The sequence below is a fragment of the Vulpes lagopus genome, chromosome 3 (genome assembly GCF_018345385.1).
Source record: "Vulpes lagopus strain Blue_001 chromosome 3, ASM1834538v1, whole genome shotgun sequence".
NCBI lineage: Eukaryota > Metazoa > Chordata > Mammalia > Carnivora > Canidae > Vulpes > Vulpes lagopus.
The window spans coordinates 67546760-67565943 of NC_054826.1; the positions used below are offsets into that span (position 1 = coordinate 67546760).

Consider the following 19184-nt stretch of genomic DNA (forward strand, 5'->3'; position numbering starts at 1 on the left):
TCCCTCCCTCCCTCCCTCCCTCTGTCCCTGAGTGTGTGAGTCTATCGCCCTATAGAAATGGGACTATACCGCTTGAGTGTCCTCCCCACGGGGGGATGGGCGTGGAGGACAGAAAGGAGAGCGGGGGGCCTCGTCCTGACTCATCCGGGAAGGTTACCCTCCTCGGCCTCAGAGGCTGTAGGAGGGTGAGTGAGAAGGCGCCCCAGGGAGAGCAGAGGAGGCTGGACCTGACTTCATTCCTAGAAATAGTTGTGCGGGATGGTGGCTGCAGGGGCCAGCCAGTTTCGGGGATGTGGCGGCATGTCTTGTTCTGTCAGGAGGAACAGGCTGTCTGCTGGCATCCGGAACCAGACACCCTGCTTGGCCGGAGCCCTCCCCTCGGGAGGCACAAGGACCTGCGGTGCTGGCTGACACTGGCCACACCCTGTTGAACAGCCCTTGGCCTTGCCTTCCTTTCTGAAAAACCCCTGCCTCCCCGTGACCCCAGCAGTGGCTCTGGGGACCATCTGGGGGACAGGATGCAGTGGGACGAGCCCAGCAGGAATGGAGGATGCCTCCAGTCCCCAACTGGCTGCGCAGGTTAAGACAAGTTCTTTTTGTCCTCTTGGGGGCCTCCTTTTGTCCAACTGCAAATGAACAAGGGGACACCAATGGATTTTCCATCCTGAAGGGACACTTGCGTCCCCTGTACAGCTGCCCAGTCCACACCAAGGGGATGTTGGAGCTCACCTTGGGTGGAACGGGACAGGGGCAAACCCTTTCTTTTCAGTCCCCTCCACACCTGCTCAGAGGCCTGGTCTGGATGCAGAATTAGGCCACCCCCCTCCCCAGAGGAAAGGCTCCTTGCTCCCCCTCCCCTAGGCCGGGGCTTGCTCCTCCTACCTCTCCCTCAGCTAAATTGGGGAGCACGTTGGCAGCTGCCAACATCATAACTGTGAGTCTTGGGAGCTGTGTTCTAGAGTTGGGCACACTTTCCAAAGTCGAGTTCTCTCTCATGGTTGGTGGAGAAGAAACAAAGAGCTAAAGTGGAGACGGGAAGCGAATGATCTGTGTCTACAAAAAAGTAGGTGAGTGGGCATCAAACACACCACACGTTGACTAAGCAGAAAGGAAACTCAATTATCCAGAATGCTACCCTTTTAGGAGACAGGGGTGCATAACTTCAAAATAGTAACATAATAGCCATGAAAGAAAGGTGTCCGTGGACTTACAAAGCGGTGTCTCACAAGCAGGGCACCTTCGGCCCGGTGAATCCTCTACCCCTTCCTCACCCCACTCCTTAAGCTAAAGACAGAGCACCGCGTGCTGGTCATGGCCTCTGAGTGCCGACTGGCAAGCAACAGCAGCGCCAGGGCCGATGTTGTCAAGTATCTGGAACTATAAGAATGCGGGACTCATCAGTCCGAACCAATGCCAGTGTGATTAATGGGTAAGGCCATCACGTCCAGACTCCTGAGCACCATGTGGGAACGGAAATTCTTCATTTGGGAAGGACTGGCACCAGGTTCCAGGCTGAAAGGGCAACGAGGGAGGGATTTCAGTTGCCAAAGCCCTCGAGCCCAGGCGCCCTGGAGCCTGGGGACACAGACGGGTCAGCCCTCTGTGCCCACACACGGGCGGCTCTCAGAACACACAGCCACTCTGCCCCCTACACGCTGCTCCCAGGATGTCTGGGGCCTGCCTCGCCCTCCCTGCTAGCTTGTCACCGTGTGCCAGCCCGCTGTGACAACTTGCATAACTATGCAGAGAGCCAGCATCCACTTATATACCCATGCCTGCTGGGCATCTTTCTAGGGCTCCACGCCAGGCTGGCTCATCGCATTTCCTCCCCACTTGGGTGGACTGAAGTGGCAGGCAGGCTCTGCTGGAGTCCTTTGCCCATGTTCGACCCCCATCCCCGCCTCCAGGAGCCTCCGCAGGGCCTCCCAGAGGATGTGGCCCGGCATGCGCCAGCCCAGCCACCTCCTGCTCTTTCAGCTGCACCCCCGCCCCACTGGAGACACCCCCCTCAGGGCTGGCGGGGATGGCAAGAAGTCCGAAAACAAGTCTGTGAAGTGAGCTGGAAAGAATGAGAGGCAGGCCCCAGGCCAGACCCCTGCCACTCAGCTTCTGGAGGGTCTGATCCTTTTGTAATCCTCTCCCCTTTCTTTGTCTGCCCTGCCCCCACCAACCTCTGCCACAGCCCCATGCGCCCAGCCAGCTCCCCTCTGTGCTGGGGGCCTCTCCTGCTTCTCACCCAGCCCCAGTGGCCTTCAGTTAAATGCCAGCTGTGCAGGCCACCAACACCCGTGTGGGTCTCCACAGCGTCCCTGCCTTGGTGTCTGCCTTGCCCCGGGCCCACCTCGCAGGAGCCGGGATCCCAGGGCTCGGCCCAGGACTGCCCAGGACTGCCACTGGACGGCTCGCAAAGCATGCACCTGCCACCACCTGTGGGGCCTGCCCCGCTGCACCCCGGGGCTCTGCGGTAGCTGCTGCTCAGCCCATGCATCTCTTCACCTGGTCTGTGAGCTCTTCTTAGTCTCCCGAGGACAGGATGGGGGCTAGAGCCGGTGCTCAATACCAGTTTGTTGAGTGAGTCACTGAAAGCCATGGAGACAGAGAGAGAAAGCAAGTCTGCCTTCTGACGGTCCTGGTTCCCTCTGAGCGAGAGAGCTGCGGCTTCAGCATATACCAGCTCTGCGACCTTGGCCACATCGCACCCGTCTTTGGGCCTCAGTTTTCTCACATGCAAAACGAAGATAATCATAGTATCTGCCTATAGAGTACATGTGAGGATTAAATGAGATAAGGCGCTAACAGTACCTACAACAGTGCCTGGCACAGATATAGGCTGTGGCCACTTTTAACGAGCATCCTCTCCAGCCTCATCTGGCACTGCCTCCCTGGATGAGCAAGGCCTCGCTTGCCTGATGGGCCCCAGGGCAGCCCTCTGCTCGCTGGAGGGGGTACCCTGCAGGATGTGCATCAGAAGCATGTATCTTCTGATGTTTTGGGCTTGGATTTCAGTGCCATCTCCGCCACTTCCCGGCCCCGTATCCTTGAACGAAGCCCTCCCTGCTTCAAGGTCTGCATCGGAAAATGTGATCATGGGAGCCTTCACATCAGAGAGGTGTGGGGAGGAGGAGGTGACTTATGCAAGGCTCAAGGCAGGCAATCACGCTACCATCTAGGCCGCCCTGATGGTGGAACAGGAACTCGCCAGGGAGTCACTGAGGTAAGAGGCTGGCTGGGGTGTGACAAGGTGTGGGTCGGTCAGTGATGGAGAGGGTTGCCCGGAAACTCCAGAAAGAACTGAAGGCTGCATACACGTGCCCTACCTTATAAGGCCCTATGTTATATATCCTATCTTATAAGGGTCACAGGCCTTCCTGGTTACTGTCCCCTTTCTATAAAGTGGCATGGATACTCCTTTAGCGACACTATGGTAGAGTCTTCTCTTGGGACCCTGTGGGTCATAGTGGGCAGAGGCCAGACCTGGGGATCCTCCATGGAGTCTGAGGCAGGGAGCCCCTCTGCCCTCAGCAGCCTGAGACAAGCCCTTAGCTCCACGGCACACATGGAATTGGAGCTGGTGTGGGACGAGTGACTCTCCAGCAAAACCTGCCCCGTCCTCTCTGTGCCCTGAGCAGTGACCTCAGCAGCCAGCCAGATGAAGCCCTTTTTCTAAGGCTAAAGGATCAGAGGTTTCCTTACCCAACTGTCCCTAAGAGACGAGCCCTCCCAGGGCCCTCAGCACTTCCCCAGGGACATCCTGCCTCCCCACCCACCCCACCCTACTCTCAGATGATCCAGAATAGAGCTCTGCATCCTTCGTCTCTATCTGACGGCCCTCTGCCCTGTCCCTAGGGCAAAGGTACTACCATTAGAAGCCTTGGGCTGAAGTCCTGGCTCTGTCTCTCTGCATCCGAACCTGTGTGATCCCTAGACATTGGAGCCTCAGTGGCCTCAGCTTCGAACTGGAGATGACCACGGCCCCACATCACAGACTGCTTGGACTGTATTTAAGGCACGAGGTAAGATGCTCTCTCCTAATGTAAATACCTGCAGGATCGTCAGTGGTTACCTGGGCCCACGGGCTCGCCACTGCCATGCACTGTCCCTTGCCCACCATTTAACAAGTGGCCAACACTTGCGCGTTTTACTTCTGTGATTTTACCCCCTCTCTTCGTCCCTTCCGCATGCCACTCCATGTCTTCTCTCAGTGGGGCCATGCAGCCTCTTCCTGGCTCCTTCCTTGGCTCTAGTTCATCCTCAGCTGCAGCTTCGCACAGCTGGATCATGTCACATCCTTTCCTGGACACCCTCACGGCATCTTCAGAGTGATGTCCAACCCCCTCCGTGGCTACCTCCCCTACCCCAACTTTTCTTTTCAGCCTTATCTCTTACTCCATCCCTCCATGGGAGCTTGCTACCATCATTCTGGATCATTCACAGAGTGGGGAGGGAGAGAAAAAGCCGGTTCCTTAAGTCTCGACACCTTTTCTACCCTGTTTACTTAGTGCACAATGTCTTATTTATGTTTTTATTTACTGACAATCTACTTGTCTTTCAAGGCTTGCTTCAAATGCTCCTTTGTCTGTGAAGCCTTTCTTGACTCCTCCTTTTAAAAGTAACCACTCCTCTTGCATTTTCCAACTCCGTTTAGCATTTACCTAACTCTGAACGGGAGAGACTGTAATTCACCTGGTATTGCCAGGGCACTGAGTGGCTGATACCCGTCTGTGAGTCAAGGTCACTTGCTGATGCAGCCCACGGCAGCCTAGAGCTCGTAAAGAGTATATGGCCAGCCCAGAAGTCTGGCCACTGGGGTGTATCCTGCCTCTGCTAGGTTGGGGTTAGGAGGTGGGAGGTGGAGGTTCACTTAACTCCTCTGGCCACAGTTTCTTCCCTCACAGGGCAGGTTGTAAGGAAAAGACTGACAGCTGAGCGTCTGATACAAACATGCGGAATCATCACAAGAGTGGATGGCCCTCTGGGACCTCGGGCAGTATGGTTTCTTCTTTCTCCTGATCTCCTCTGCTGATCTCTCTGAGATAGGGAGGTAGACAGACAAGGAGAAATGCACACACAGAGAGTGCTGCTGCCTACCTGGGAGTCCCCCCTGCCAGACAGCTGTCCCTGATTCTTTGGAGTTTTTGCAAAATTCCAGAGTCACCCACACCCCAAGCAACACAGCTGCTACAAGTGTGGCTTGTTTCTCTCTCCGGACAGAGAGCGAAGCTGACAGCCTGCCTCCATTTGGGTAAGAAGTATGAACACGACCTTTCAGAAAAGTCCCATTGCCCGGTGGTTCCCACTCCAGGCTGTGGCTGGAGACAGTGGCATGCAGGGAGGGTGAGTCTCTTCATAAACTGCAGTTGCCAGGTCCCCTGACCCACAGTATCAGCAGTGATCTCAAACACCCCGTCAAAGGAGCCAACTATCACCCCACTTGTGATCACCGCCCCCCCCCCGCCACGGTCCATGGCTCTCTGTGGCCCCCAGCACTCACACAGCCTACATTCTGCTAAGTACTGCACTGTGGCCAAGCCTAGCTGCTTTTCCTCTTGGATCTTTCATGGTGTAGGACTCCACAGTTGACCGAGCGCTCTTGCGGTAACCCTGTGAGATCATTATTTACATGCAAGGGATGAGCTAATGGAAACTCAGAGAGGTTAGTGGCTTTTTCAATGCTGAAGAGCTAGGCATGGAGAGCTGGGGTTCATACCCAGGGGCTCCTGCCCCATTGAAAAGGCCATTGTCACCTCTCAAGGCGTGGGGGCAGGCCTGCAGCTCATCCATCTTGGGTCCTTTGCTGTGCATTGCATGGTGTCCTGCAGATAGAGGCATCCAGAGATTTTCAGTGTTGGAATGACTTTGTCTCTAGTAGGGCAGAGAGGAAGGTAGGAGCGAGCTGACACTTTCTGCAGCCTGAGCTACGTTTCCCCACCACGATCAGTGGCATGACGTGGCACTCTCCTCCAGGACCTCACGTGGCTGGGTGCAGCTGCGTGGAGACCATAACTTCTCCTCGTGACCTCATTTCACCAGAACCCTTTCCCACCCGACACAACCATCCTCATCACGGCAGCTAACAATTGCTTGGAGCCAAGTTTGTGTCAGGTCCCACGTGGAGCCCCATAAGGTGGATGATAGCATGTTACATGAGATGGAGGTGAAGACAGTAACTCATCCATAGTCCCATGACTGAAAAGGAGGAGAAGAGGACTACTGGGATTTGAACCCAGGGTTGCTGAAAGTCAGCTCATGCTTAAAGCTGCGGGGGGGTTAGCCTGCCTCTCCTCGGGCAGGTGCCCTGGATACCACTGCTCCTGAAGCTGGACGAGTGCTTCTCCCAACTGATGGCACAGCACTGCCCAGACCATTTCCCGCGGTGCAGGGGTCAGAGTTGGAAAAGCTCATCCTGAACGAGATAAGACGAGGTATAACGGACACATAACTTATTTCATGGAACCTTCCTCTCCAGCCTAGCAGGCGGGCTCAGGCACATTCAGTTTACAGTGGCAGAGCAGATAGACAAGTGAAGGATCTGGCTGGCAGGGCTGCCCACTGCCCCTTCACCACGGGGCCAAACAGCTGTCAGAACACAGCTCTGGGGGAAGCTCAGAAGACAAGGCCACCAGCCATGCCGGAGAGAGTCCCGGGAAATGTCTCGGAGGTGGTGACACAGAACGGGGCAGAGGAGGGGAAAGGGGGCAGCACAGCATCGAGGGGGATTGGGTGTCAGAGTCCAGCTGAGCCGGCTTTGGCCTTGTGGATGTGGGTCCTGGCAGGGCCGGCACTATTGCTGCCAGCCCGGAGGTAGCAGAGGGCCCCACACACGGGATCTCAGCCCCGAGCAGTGTCATATCCTTATTGGTGACGAATGCCAATTTGTTACAGAGCCCAGCCTGAAGGGCTCCTCCCACTTCCTCTAATCCAACAACATCCTCTATTCAGCCTTATGATTAAATAATGTTTTATCTTGAAATATTTCAGACACTCAAAGAGCTATAAACACGATGTCTTATTGGGCAAATAAAAAGGCATGAAGGATTGATACATGTTACAGCCTGGATGAACCTTGAAAACATTACACTAAATCCATAGAACCAGAGAGTAGGTTAGTGGTTGTCTGGGGCTGGGAGGGTTTATGGAGGGACACAGGGGTGATGGCTAAAAGGTGGCGGTTTCCTTTTGGGGTGATGAAATGTTCTAAACTTGATTGTGGTGATGGTTGCACGGCTCTGTGAGCAGATCGGAAACCACTGAATTGTACACTTTAAAGGGACAGACTGTACATGCAAGTGATACCTCAGTGAAACTGTTACCAAGAGATAGCACCAACCTGGCATACCTACCATCCAGCTTAAAAGGTACCAATACAAAAAAAAAATAAAAGTTACCAATACAGGGGCGCCTGGGTGACTCCGTGGGTTAAGCATCTGACCCTTGATTTCAGCTTGGGTGGTGATCTCGGGATAGTGAGATCGAACCCAGGGTTGGGCTCTGCACTCAGCGTGGGGAGGGGTCTGCTTGAGATTCTTTCTCCCCCTCCCCTGCTCCTCTCCACTCAGGCACATTCGCTAAATAAATAAATAAAATCTTTAAAAAAAAATCAGAGTCTCCAATATAGCCGGACCCTCAGGGATCCCGGCCTCGCCTTGTCCCTCCTCCCTCCAGAATGTGATGTTTCTCACTCCCACACATTTCTCTGTACACTTTTTACTTAGCCCTATATGCCCTGAATAATGTGGCCTGTTGGGTTTTTTTTTACATGTTTTTTTGACTTTATAGGGGTGAATTATATTGTACATATTTCTCTTGCAATTTGCTTTCTTCCCCTCGACAGGATGAGATTGATCTGTGCTATGGCTTGGCCAGGATGTCAAGTTCATGCACACTCCCCGTGTGCGGTATTTCATTGGTGAAACTACCGCAGTTTCACATCCCACGATGTGTCTCCTCCACTCGGCTGCGGACAAATATTTAGGTTTTCTTTGCCCTTTCCCCAAAGTGCGGACGGTGCCCCAGGGAACACCCTTTCCTCCCTTATGCACGAGTGAGTGTTTCGGAAGAGGCGGCTCTGTCGGGACCCTCCCACACTTCGCCAAATACTGCCCCACTATTCCTCAAAGTCATTAAACCTCTCTTTACACGTGAGGAAACTGAGGCCCAGGGACAGGACGGTGACCTGCTCACACTCCCTCCGGGTCCGGGACCGATTCCCAGTCCACAGCTCTTCTGGCCACAGCACACTGCCTTTCCAAAAGCCTCCATTTCCTTATTTTTATTTCTCTGCAAATCCCAGCGACCACCCAGCGGAGCCTTATCAGAGCCGATCTAGGAGAAACACATTATCAGTGTTGTCCAGGAGGGCTGGGGATCTATCTGGCAGTGCTTTTGGGAGGAAAAGGAAGAAATGAACTTTGGAGAATGCCCCAGGCAGCAGAGAGGGCAGCCCTGGGAGCAGAGGCCCTTCCCATGCGGGCTCCCCGGGCTCCCCGCGCCCCCACCCCCCTTCCTTACCTCTGTAAGGTAACAGCCAGCCTCCCACCAGGCGAGCCGCTTGCTTCCCTGAAACAGAGCCACAAAGGCCTGCGCTTGCAGTCCAGGGTCTGAGCTTTACTGACTGGCTGTCTGATTTCTAAAGTACAACATCCTGGCTCCCTTTACCTACCGCCTCGGCTCTAGCACATGGGTGTCACTTGGGAGACTGCTGGGCATGCAGAAGGGACGCTGGCAGGAGGGGAGGTCTGAGGGGGCAGCAGGCCACATTAGGGATTGGGACCTTCAATCTAAGGGCAAATAAAAGGACAAAGTGCTTTAAGCAGGGCTGTGCATTTGTTTTTCAAAGACCATTCAGGCTTCTGGATGAAGAAGGGATGGATCCAAAGAGGCCAGTTAGGGGCTCCTGCAGTAAGGTGAGAGATGGTGACAGCTCAAACAGGTGTGTGGGGTGGAGAGGCTGGAGGCAATCAGCTGGTGGGATCAGGGGGCTTGGTGGTGGGTGGGATATGAGGGAAAAGGCAGGGATTGGGCTGATTCCCAGGCTCCAGCCTAGGTGCTAGGTCTGTGCGGCGGTGGCGCCATTCCCCAGGACTGGGGATGCTGCCAGGTTTGGGAGAAAGACGCTGGCTTCAGCTGTGTGCACTTTGAGGATGGGTGGCTTGTGACACATCTAGGGGGAGATGTTGCAGAGGCTGCCTGGTGTGATTCAGAGGTGGGGAAAGTTCTCCCTGCCTGGAAACCCACAAAGGCTCCTCTTGCTATATAAGAGCCTTGCTGAATTTTGTTGTCAAGCACCTGTAGAGTCTAAATCAATTGGTCAGTGATCACAGCCAAAGAGAAACCTTCACAGGTGTGTACATCCTGGTCTGTTTTCACTTCCCATTTGCAGACAAATTACTTGTCCCAGTAGGTGGTTTAGCCTGGATTATACACTGAGTGTGCACAAGGCATTATGTTAGCACGGTAACCAAATAGCAGAACCAAGGGACAAGGCTCTGGTAGGAGTAAAGGATGGAAGGAGCTTCAGGGATGCTGTAGCAGGCCTGGACGGGTTAAGAGTTTGTCAGGTAGAAACAGAACAAAGACATCGGAACAGCATGAGCGGATGTGGACGGGCGAGACACTGGTGTAGGGGCAGGGCAGGTGAGTGGTCCAGTTTTAACTGAAAGAAAAGGAGTACAGCATAATAGGAGGCTGGTCAGAGCCTAGGCTTGAGAGACAATGGCCTTATCACCGGGGGGCTGTGTGTGAGCACTAGGGAGCCATGGATGGTTTTTGAGAAGTTGAGTGGAATTGATAGGATCCTGTGAGGATGGAGCATGTGAGGGAAGGAGAAGGAGGCATTGATGCTGCCACTGGGTTGGAGCCTGGGTGTCTGGGAGGTCAGATGGGCCATGAGACGGGACTGCAAAGGCCTGAGGACGTGGGGGTGGCAGAGAGGGAAGGAAGCTGACCCAGCACAAAAGCCTGGCTGAAGCAGAAATGGGGAGCTGGAATCCAACAGGAGGGTCTCTTATCAGGCTGGCCCTCAGGGAGTGCTCTGAGGATTAGCCAGGAATGACTCAGAATTAACCCATTAGTTATTTGCATATAGAGCAGAGTTTACCCCAAAACAGTTATTTCTTTAGTGTAAATGTTCAGCCTCACATAACCATCAGCTCTGCAATCTTTTTCTCTGTTAATGACACCTGAGGACAGTTTAGTCTAAACTCTCCCTTTTCTGGGTTAGCTGAGTCTCGAATGAGGAGATCCACAGGGGAGGGGGGCCGTGGGTCTGCTCTGCTGCGGTCCAAGAGAGGTGAGGGGGGCCCAGGCTAGGATGGAAGCTCCGGCCAGGGTCCCTGCCCACGAAAATGCCCCGAGACTGGTGGGGGTGGGGGTTGGGTCTGCCACCAGGGCAAACAGGACAAGGCTAGACAGAGAAAGGGCTTCGGAACATGCGGACACCAGCTCTTAGCACCTGTGGAAAACAACCAGGCCCAGGGAGGCAGCTCTGACTTGAACACCAATCGCCAACCTTCGTCGCCGGAAGGGGCTTCTCTGCCCCTGAGCCACCCTCCGCATCCGCATCGTTGCTAGTTATTTGCTCTAGGATACAGGTTGGGTCAGTCACATCCCTGCTCCTCAATCTTCTCCGACACCACATCACCCCCCAAGGGGTAACAAAGCCAGTGCCTAGGTGTTAGTGCTGGCCATTCCTGCCCCCAGATGACCACATCTTCCACGGAGCCAGGACGGAGGCTCAGCATCTGCTGCACCCTCAGGATGAAAAGCGTTTCCCTCTCTGAAGGGGGAGACGTGGAGCTCCTCGGCCTCGCCCTTTGCTGACTTTCCCCACCCTCATTTCAGATCATGGCTCCTGTGCTCCAGCTTCCTTCAAGGGCTTACCATTCCCAAACATTCTGCATTTTTCTTGTTCTCAGAGCCTCTGTCCACGCGGGTGCCCCAGCCTGGAGTGACCTCCATGCTGCCCCCCCCCCCCACAGCAAGAGGCTTGTGCCCCACAGAAGAACCTCTGCTTGGCCTCCCCTGGGACCTGGGAACCATGGACTAAGCGCTGGCCAGTGGCATACGAGCAGAAGGGATGCATGTCGGGATTTTCTTTTCCCAACATGCTAGTTTTGCTCTGAAGGGCATATAACCCCCCAGCCTCTTCATCTTCCATGCGAGCAAGGGATGGTGCGAACAAGGCAATGGGCAGTGTCGTGCCACATGACGAGGATGGCAAGGCCGCCTTCCCAGCCCGGCACCACTGTCCTCTGACCTGCTCAGGACGAGATTTCCCCTCTGCCTTGTTGGAGTCTCTCACTGGGAGCTCTGGTGTTACGGTGGTGAATCTCTAGCCATCTGCCCTCCTGCCAACATCTAGCCCCCCCCCCGCACCCCCGTGAGGTTCTCTCTGAGTCCCAAGCTCCTCCGGGGTCCCTGGCACTTTGTACACCTCTCATGAGCACAAAACAGTGGATGGCCATGGTCTCTCCCACAAGCAGGCCTGAGGGCAACTTCTCTCCCGATCATCCATCTTCTCCGCCGGACCTGGCTGAGGTGCTAACGCACACACCCCATAGCACCCCCTCAGCCCTGCTTCCGCAGTCCAAACCTCTTGGCCTAGTGCTCATCTAATGACTCTGGCCTACTCTTTCCCCTCGGAGATGAGGCCCTGAGTGTGAACCACCTACCCCAGCAGCTCAGCGCACCAGCTCCTCTCGTGTGAAAGCCCTCACGCTGCCCGCCCTGCCCAGCCCCAGGGTGGCGGGCCTGAAGGAGCTGCTTCCTTGCTGGCTGGAGCCTACACTGTCCCCCGCCTCATTTGTTACTCAGAATAGGGACTGGGATGGGAGTTTCCCTAATCTTTGTGTTCTTCTCAAGTGGCCCGGGAAGTCTCACGGTGTGTATCTCTGTGCCCAAGGCCCTCCTCCTGTCCCACCAGGCCGTGTGCTTTGCAAAGGGCCCACGTTCACTCCTCCCAACTTCTGGTGGCTGCGACTGTCCTAGTGAGGCCCACCCTTCAGCATCCTGGCCCAGGCCTGCAAGTCCATCACAACCCTGGGAACCACTGCCTGTGGCCCCGGAGCGGCCAGATCTAAGCTAGTGCATGGCTATTTTGGGACAGGGAGGATCCTGGGAGGATGCTGGTGAGGTCAGAGTAGGAAGGGAAGGAGGTGGGTTTTCTGCCCATGATTATGTATCTCAAGCCCTCTGGAGTCCATCCAGGGGCCCAAGGCTGCCCTAGGAAGAACACACCCGGGGCTCCACCTTAGCCAAGCCAGCCACAGAGGCGGACTGGGGGCAGGCATGGGCTCAAGATTCTAGGCTCGGATCCCAGTGGCCACAGTCGGCAGAAAGAGTGTGTGTTTATGTGTTGTGTCCCAACAGCGGTGGCTTCGGCATCATGCAAGATGCAGGGCAGTCTTGGGGTGGGGTGGGGTGGGGTATGTGGTGTGTGAAGGCGGGGGAGGTGTCAGAAACCAACCAGAGGGCAGCCGGAGGACCCGGGGAAGAATCCAGTCGCTCGGCAATGATAACTGATGGCAATTTATTAGAGATGCATTGAGCATCTACTATGTTATCAGATGCTGGCAAAACAAAAATGATAATACTCTGACTTTGTGGGTAGCACTCTCCAGTTGTATAAGTCCTTCTGCAAATATCAGGAACCTCAAAGTGGTTCATAAAGTGGTTTATAAACTCTGACCTTAAGGAAATAATCTGAGGTGCATCATTTAGGCCCAAGCATGAGAGTGGCCTTCCACTCCTGAGTTTGGAGATTTGCAACTATTTTAGAACATCAAAAATCCACTCTGCCTGTTTGGAGTGTTCTGGGGAAGGTCATCCATCAGTATAAAGTGCTCGGTACTGGTCCTGGCACACATCAGGGACTCGGTTAGGGGCTGTGGCCGTAAGTGCGGCCACGTGGTGGGCCGTCCTCAGTGCGGAAGGTGGCCAGAACCCTTAGGTTGGCCCAAAGGGGCAGGTGCAGGGACCTTCCCAACAGGACCTAGCCTGTCCTAGCAGATGTGTTGTACTCCGTGATTCCATCCATAGTCTGAGATGCCTCTATGTGGCCCTTCCAGTCCCTTCCTGCTGCCTCTCCAAAAAGCTGGGAGAGCATCTTAGACTTCTTCTGATTTTTGTCTCAATTTTAGGTTCTCTTATTAAACGCTCCTGGTGCTTGGGAAACCTGAGTCGCTTAGTGGTCAAGTGTCCACTTTTGGCTCAGGGTGTGATCCTGGAGTCCTGGGATCAAGTCCCACATTGGGCTCCCTGCAGGGAGCCTGCTTCTACCTCTGCCTGTGTTTCTCTCTGTGTGTGTCTCTCATGAATAAATAAATAAAATCTTTAAAAAATAAAAAATAAATTCTCCTGGTGCTACCCACCTGGCGCTGATCTATCATTTGAGTCAAACTGCCCTCTGGGTGATTCTTTAACACCTGGGACACTCGGACACCCCGGAGCTCTTGCTCTCTCCTCCCATCTCCTGCCAGCTGCGTCCTGTCCCCACTGGTGGCTCCTCCCCACAGAGGACCTGCGTTGTCTTTTCTCCTTCCCACTGCATCCCTCCTTCCCACCACTTCTGAGCTGCACACCATGGCTTCAGGGCTTCCTCCTCCCTGTCTCAGACCCCTGGGTTGCCCACAGACTTCTAGAAGTGAAGGGAGATGAAGCAGCTTTGGAACCATCCTCCTTTCCACCACATGCCTCCCCGGCCCTCAGCCTCCCAGGACCGCCCGAGCCAGACTCTCCTCAGTGCAAACTTGACGCTTGTTGGTTAGACACCCACTTGGAAGAGGGACAGAACACATGAAGCCCAATCAGGAAGGAGAGGGAGAGGGCAAGCCTCTGCCCTACCATAAGTGCGTGTCCTGCACGCCAGGACGTGGTGTTGGATCGGGATTTTTGTACATCCTTAAGTACAAGAGGAAGTGAGGAAATAATGGTAATAGCGCTTCCTAGGAATCAGGAATGGTACTAAGTGCTTTCCATGACTATCTCACTGGATCTCCACACTACACCTGCAAGGTGGCTATTATCTCCCCCTTTCCACACCAGGAAACTGAGGCAGACAGGTTACATCATTCCCTAATTATTCTGGTAATACATCAGAGCTGGACGTCAAGCCTCTATTTTCTGTGGCTCCTAATGGCCTGCCCTTCAGCAACCTTCTAGACTTTGAGCAAAAGATAATGGCAGTTTGGCTGAGAGCTATGGGGCAGTCTTATCTGAGGCGTGGGCTGCCCTAGAAGCCCTGATCCTGCAGGTGCTCTGCCAAGGCCCCGCCACCCTTCCCTCACCCTCATCCCATCTCATTAACCTCGGCATTCTTCTCCCAAAAGCTTTCCCAGATGCCAGGGCTCAATCTCCTGGGCCCCGAGGGAGGGAGGAAGCTTCCCAGGACTCGGACACCCTTTTAATTAACCCGGGTGACCCTCTCCCAACGGAACAGCGGAATCCCATCATGGCCCCACCGTTTCCCGTGGCAGCACCCTGAACTGTCACTCCCACCCCAGCTCCCTCACTCTTCTGAGAATGTGGGCCCTCTGTTTCCCATATGCGCACCACCCATTGGCTTCCATTCCTGGCCTGCGGACCCTGGGTGAGGACCACCAGGGTCCTGTGGGTGTCCTGCCAGTGTCCCCTGCCCACAGAGGCTCTCAAGGGGCCTCCTTGGAGTTGGCAGTGGCCCTCTGTGATTACTCCGAAGTGCCCCCCTCCCCAGGTCCTTTCTGGGAACTTCCTTCCTCACCCCCAAAGACGGACAGCCCACCCATTCCAGTTACTCATGGGAATGGGGAGACTTGCCTCATAGGTTACCATAATGGTCAGCAACCTACAAAAGTCCCCACGAGCTATGACTTGACACCATTATTAACAGTGGACAGTGCCGTTGAACCCAACACCCAGCAGGACGCCCAGCACAGAGCAGGAGCTCTGGGTGAGAAGCAGAGGAAAGTACTCGAACAGGCATCTTCACTAGTGATCTGGTCCATGGCAAAGTGGAATCTCAGTCCAGATGACCCCCCACGTCTCCTTGCAGCTTTAGCTTGCGCGTGTGTGTATGCGTACAGCCCGGGGGCCGTGCAGCGAACGCACAGCACCCCGAGCCATCTAGCTAGGGCAGGCAGGTTTTACAAGGGTGGACCAATCCATTTGTCCGTGTAACACTTTTAAACACCTACCATGTGTTGGGAGTTGGGGGGCCCAACAATAAACTTGAGAAACCAGGTCCCTGCCCTTACAGGTTTACATTTTCTTCAACCCTACATAATACTTAAAGATTTTCTGAACATGGCCATGCGCATCATCATATACCATTTCACAACCTGGCGCACACACCCTCATAGAAGAATTGACAAATTAATGAATACTTGAATGAGTGAATGACAAGTGGGGGGATGGGCATGCCAAGCCACTAGTAGAGGGAAGGTAAGCATCATAGATTTTGTCATTCCCGCCTTTCACATGAGAAGCAGCGCTCTGAGCAGGGGTGGCTACAGCACACCCACTAAGAGGGTCTCTGGTGTGTGTCCCCATCCTAGGCACCTACTCGCAGGGCTCCTTACCTGGCGGGCAGTGACATCCTGGAGACGTCTTCGGGAAGGCCTCCCGGCGCCTCCGAGAGTGGAGCTTCCATTTCTGCAAAAAGGAGACAGAGAAGAGGAGTCATGGAATTGTAAGGCCAAGCCCTGGGAAGGGTCTGCGGGTGGTGGGGACGGAGAGGGGGGAGGGGGCTGCCTGGGGGCTGGCAGGGGGACTGTTTCTGGATCAAAGACTGGCCACGGGCGTCTGTGTAATAAGAAGCAGATGGAGAAGGTCCCATCTAGGGAATCTCAGTGTCTGATGTCTTCGGAGTGCTCTTAAAGAAATTAACCCCAACCCCAGGGCCCTATAAACCAGTTGTGGCCTTCCTGCACCCCACAATCATGGGCACAATGACCTGTTTTTCTCGGCTCTCTGCTAATTGTTTCCTGTCTAGGTCTGGGCTCCTGATTGATCCCAGCGTCAGGGACAGTGACTATTCTCCTGATGTCCCTCACAGCCAGGCACAGGCAGGTCTGGGTAAGGGTAGGGATGGGGGCTGAGGGCTGGCCACCTGCCTCTCTATCGAACCTCTTCTTTGCAAATCACTGGGCCCATCAGGAAGGCCCTAAGGAAGCGTCAACAAGTAGACCGGAGCATCTCCTGCTTTCCAGGAGCTGCCATTATCCTGGTGGCGAACGGACAGACACACGGCTGTAAGCACCAGTGCCTGGGCCCCCTGCCTTTCAAAGGGCAGTGCACTGAGCCACCCAGGGAGGGCCACGCTGGCACGGGGGCTGCAAGGGACACTTCTGGGGAGAGGCTGCCTGGGTTCATAGGCAGTTCTCAGACCCTGGGCAGATTAAAGTCCCTGCCTCACTGGGCTAACGAGGGGATTGTCAGGAAAAGTGCCTGACACCGGGGAGGCACACAACAGATGTTAGCTCTTGTGATACTCGTGTTACAGGTGAGGAACCCGAGGTGCAAGGCGGGGGGAGGGGTGCAGGGAGACTAACCTGGCCAGGGTCAGATGTAGGTACAACACCTCACTCTCAGGTGCTAGAGTCACAATTAGAACCTGGGAGCTCTAGGGCCAAACTGGCCATTCGATAGATTTTATTTGCTTCCTACGGTGATTTTCTTTTTCCACTGAGTTTCTTTCCAGCAGTTTGAAGTGAGTGATTTCACAGGTAAACCTAGTCACGGTGGGGGGTGGGAGGGGGAGCGGTCCCGCGCCTCATGGTTATTGACCTCGACCAGAATGCTGAAGTCCCTGGCGTGTGCAGCGGTTAGGAGGCCAGCTTCCCCCCACGTCCCCCCTCCCCACAAATATTTCTCCATCATTGTCCTCCTCTCTGGCAGAGCCTGAATTTATTATTTTTTTTTATTTTTTTATTTTTTTTATTTTTATTTTTATTTATTTATTTATTTTTTTTAAAGATAACAAACCACTCAACTAACTGATCTTCCCTCCCGAGCCATCTTCTTATTTATAATCGGTGATGCACCTGTTACTCTCCTGCTTCAACAGTCTCCTACCCTTCCCACAGCCTTTTTTTTTTTTTTTGATGATTTTATTCATGAGAGACACAGAGAGAGGCGGAGACACAGGGAGAGGCAGGCTCCATGCAGGGAGCCCGACGTGGGACTCGAACCCGGGTCTCCAGGATCACCGCTGTGAGCTGAAGGCAGCGCTAAACCGCTGAGCCACCCGGGCTGCCCCCAGAGCCTGAATTTATAGTGACACAGACCCTTGACATTTCCATGGCTTCTCAACAGCCATAAAGCTCTAGCACCAGGTACGTGCTGGGGTGCACCATCCAGGCCTTGCCAACGGGCCTCGCTTTCACTCACCACCATGATCCTGAGGAGAGCCCAGCAGGCAGGCAGCCAGTGTCTCCCTGGCCCCGTCAGCTCAGCTCGCTGCCCGCTTCTCCCACTTTCTACCCTCCCAACCCCAGTGCTCCTCCCCCCCACGTCCCTGTCTGCTGATGGCCCTGAGAAAAAAGCAAGCAGATGAGGTCTGCCAGGGGCTCCTGTACCAGGCAAAGAGGCCCTGTGACCGCACCTGCCCCTTCTCTCTGCTCCTCCCACGTGAGGCCAGCCGTCCGTCCACCTGCGCGCCAGGCCTTCCCCACAGGCCTGCAGCAGCAGTGGCCTCCTCTGGACTCCGTCCTCCTCTAGGCTCGCATCAGGCTCAGTCTTCTCTCTAAAGGGCCAGCTAGTGAATATTTCAGGCCATGCGAGCCACAGGGCGACACAACCCCTCAGCTCTACCATTGGGGTGAGAGGCAGCCGCAGAAAACATGAAAACCAGGGGCGCCTGGGTGGCTCAGTCGGTGAAGCGTCTGCCTTTGGCTCAGGTCATGATCTCGGGGTCCTGGGATCGAGCCCCATGTCGGGCTCCCTGCTCAGCGGGGAGCCTGCTTCTCCCTCTGCATCTGCTGCGTCTGCCTCCCCCCCCACCCCCCCGCTCATGCTCTCTTGCTCTCTCTTTCTCTCTCAAATAAATGAATAAAATCTTAAAAAAAAAAAAAAAAAAAAGAAAGAAAGACAAGAAAAAACACAAACTGAACAAGCACAGCTGTGTTCCCATAAAGACGTATTTACACAAACAGGCTTCGGGGTGGGGGGTGTAGCGGCGGCTCACCCACTCCTGACAGAGTCATGGGGCAAACACGCTGGTGATCCTCCCACCATGCAGGAGAAAGGAAAAGGAAAATCCTGTCTTGATCAGGCTCTCTCCCAGGCTGACTCCTCCCGTCTCTGCGGGAGCACTCCCGCCAGGCTCTTCCCAGCCCTTGGCCAAGTGCTACCCCCCAGGTCAGGGGCAACCTCGGTGTCACTAAGCCCAGGGGACAGTCCCTCTCATCTCCGCCTGGTCCCTCCTTCTCCCTGACCCACTCTCTTCACTCGGCAGCCAGGAAGCCCCTGGCTCAGTTTCCCTCGCCTTCTCCCCTGGTTCCTTTTTATCCATGCAGAGGCCGCAGGGCCCAGCCTCACCACTTTCCTCCCTGCTCTGGCTCCCGGGGCCTCTCACCCTGCCTCATGTCTTCAGCACCTTCTGTACAGGACGATGCCACCCTTCCTGCACCTCTAACCTGGATCTTCCTCCACAACCAGATGCACGGAACCAGCTGCCAGCTTGACATCTCTGCTGATAGGATCTGAAAATTAGCTCGGCCAAACCAGGCCCCTCATGTTCTGTGCCCAGAACATGTTCTATGCCTCATGTTCTGTGCCCAGTCCCCCGGGCCTGCCCCCTCTTCTGTCTTCCTCGCCACTCTTCCATCTTGCCAGACCCTCGAGACCCTCCGTGATGCCTCCTTCTCTCTCATTCCACGCCCATTTGGTCAGCAACTCCCACTCTCTACTTTCTGGACACATCCAGAAAGTCTGACTCCTTCAGATCTGACTCCTTCCCACTACCCACCTCCCCATCACACCCAGTGCAAACCTGGTCATCTCTGGCCCAGTCACGGCCACAACCTTCTGATGGGTCCCCCTGCCTTTGCCCCACAGAACATTTCCACTACGACCGCCAGGGGGCCCACACAGGCCTCCTAGATGCTCCTGCACATGCCAGGCTTCCTCCTACCTCAGGGCCTTTGAATGTGCTGGCCTGGCTGCCCAGGGTGTTCTTTCCCTGGCTAACCACTGACTCGCTCTCAGGGAGG

The 19184-nt window shown here is 54.9% G+C and overlaps 1 protein-coding gene across 21 annotated transcripts in view; it reads right to left on the reverse strand.

Moving 5' to 3' along the window:
* The window catches only part of COL13A1 (collagen type XIII alpha 1 chain), a 149077-nt gene that overhangs the window by 116152 nt on the left and 13741 nt on the right, over positions 1–19184 (reverse strand). For all 21 annotated transcript variants that reach the window (XM_041749345.1, XM_041749342.1, XM_041749350.1 and 18 more), the window contains exon 2: positions 15552–15624. In XM_041749345.1, coding sequence (XP_041605279.1) covers positions 15552–15624 — 73 coding nt within the window. The remainder of the gene's footprint in view (positions 1–15551; positions 15625–19184) is intronic.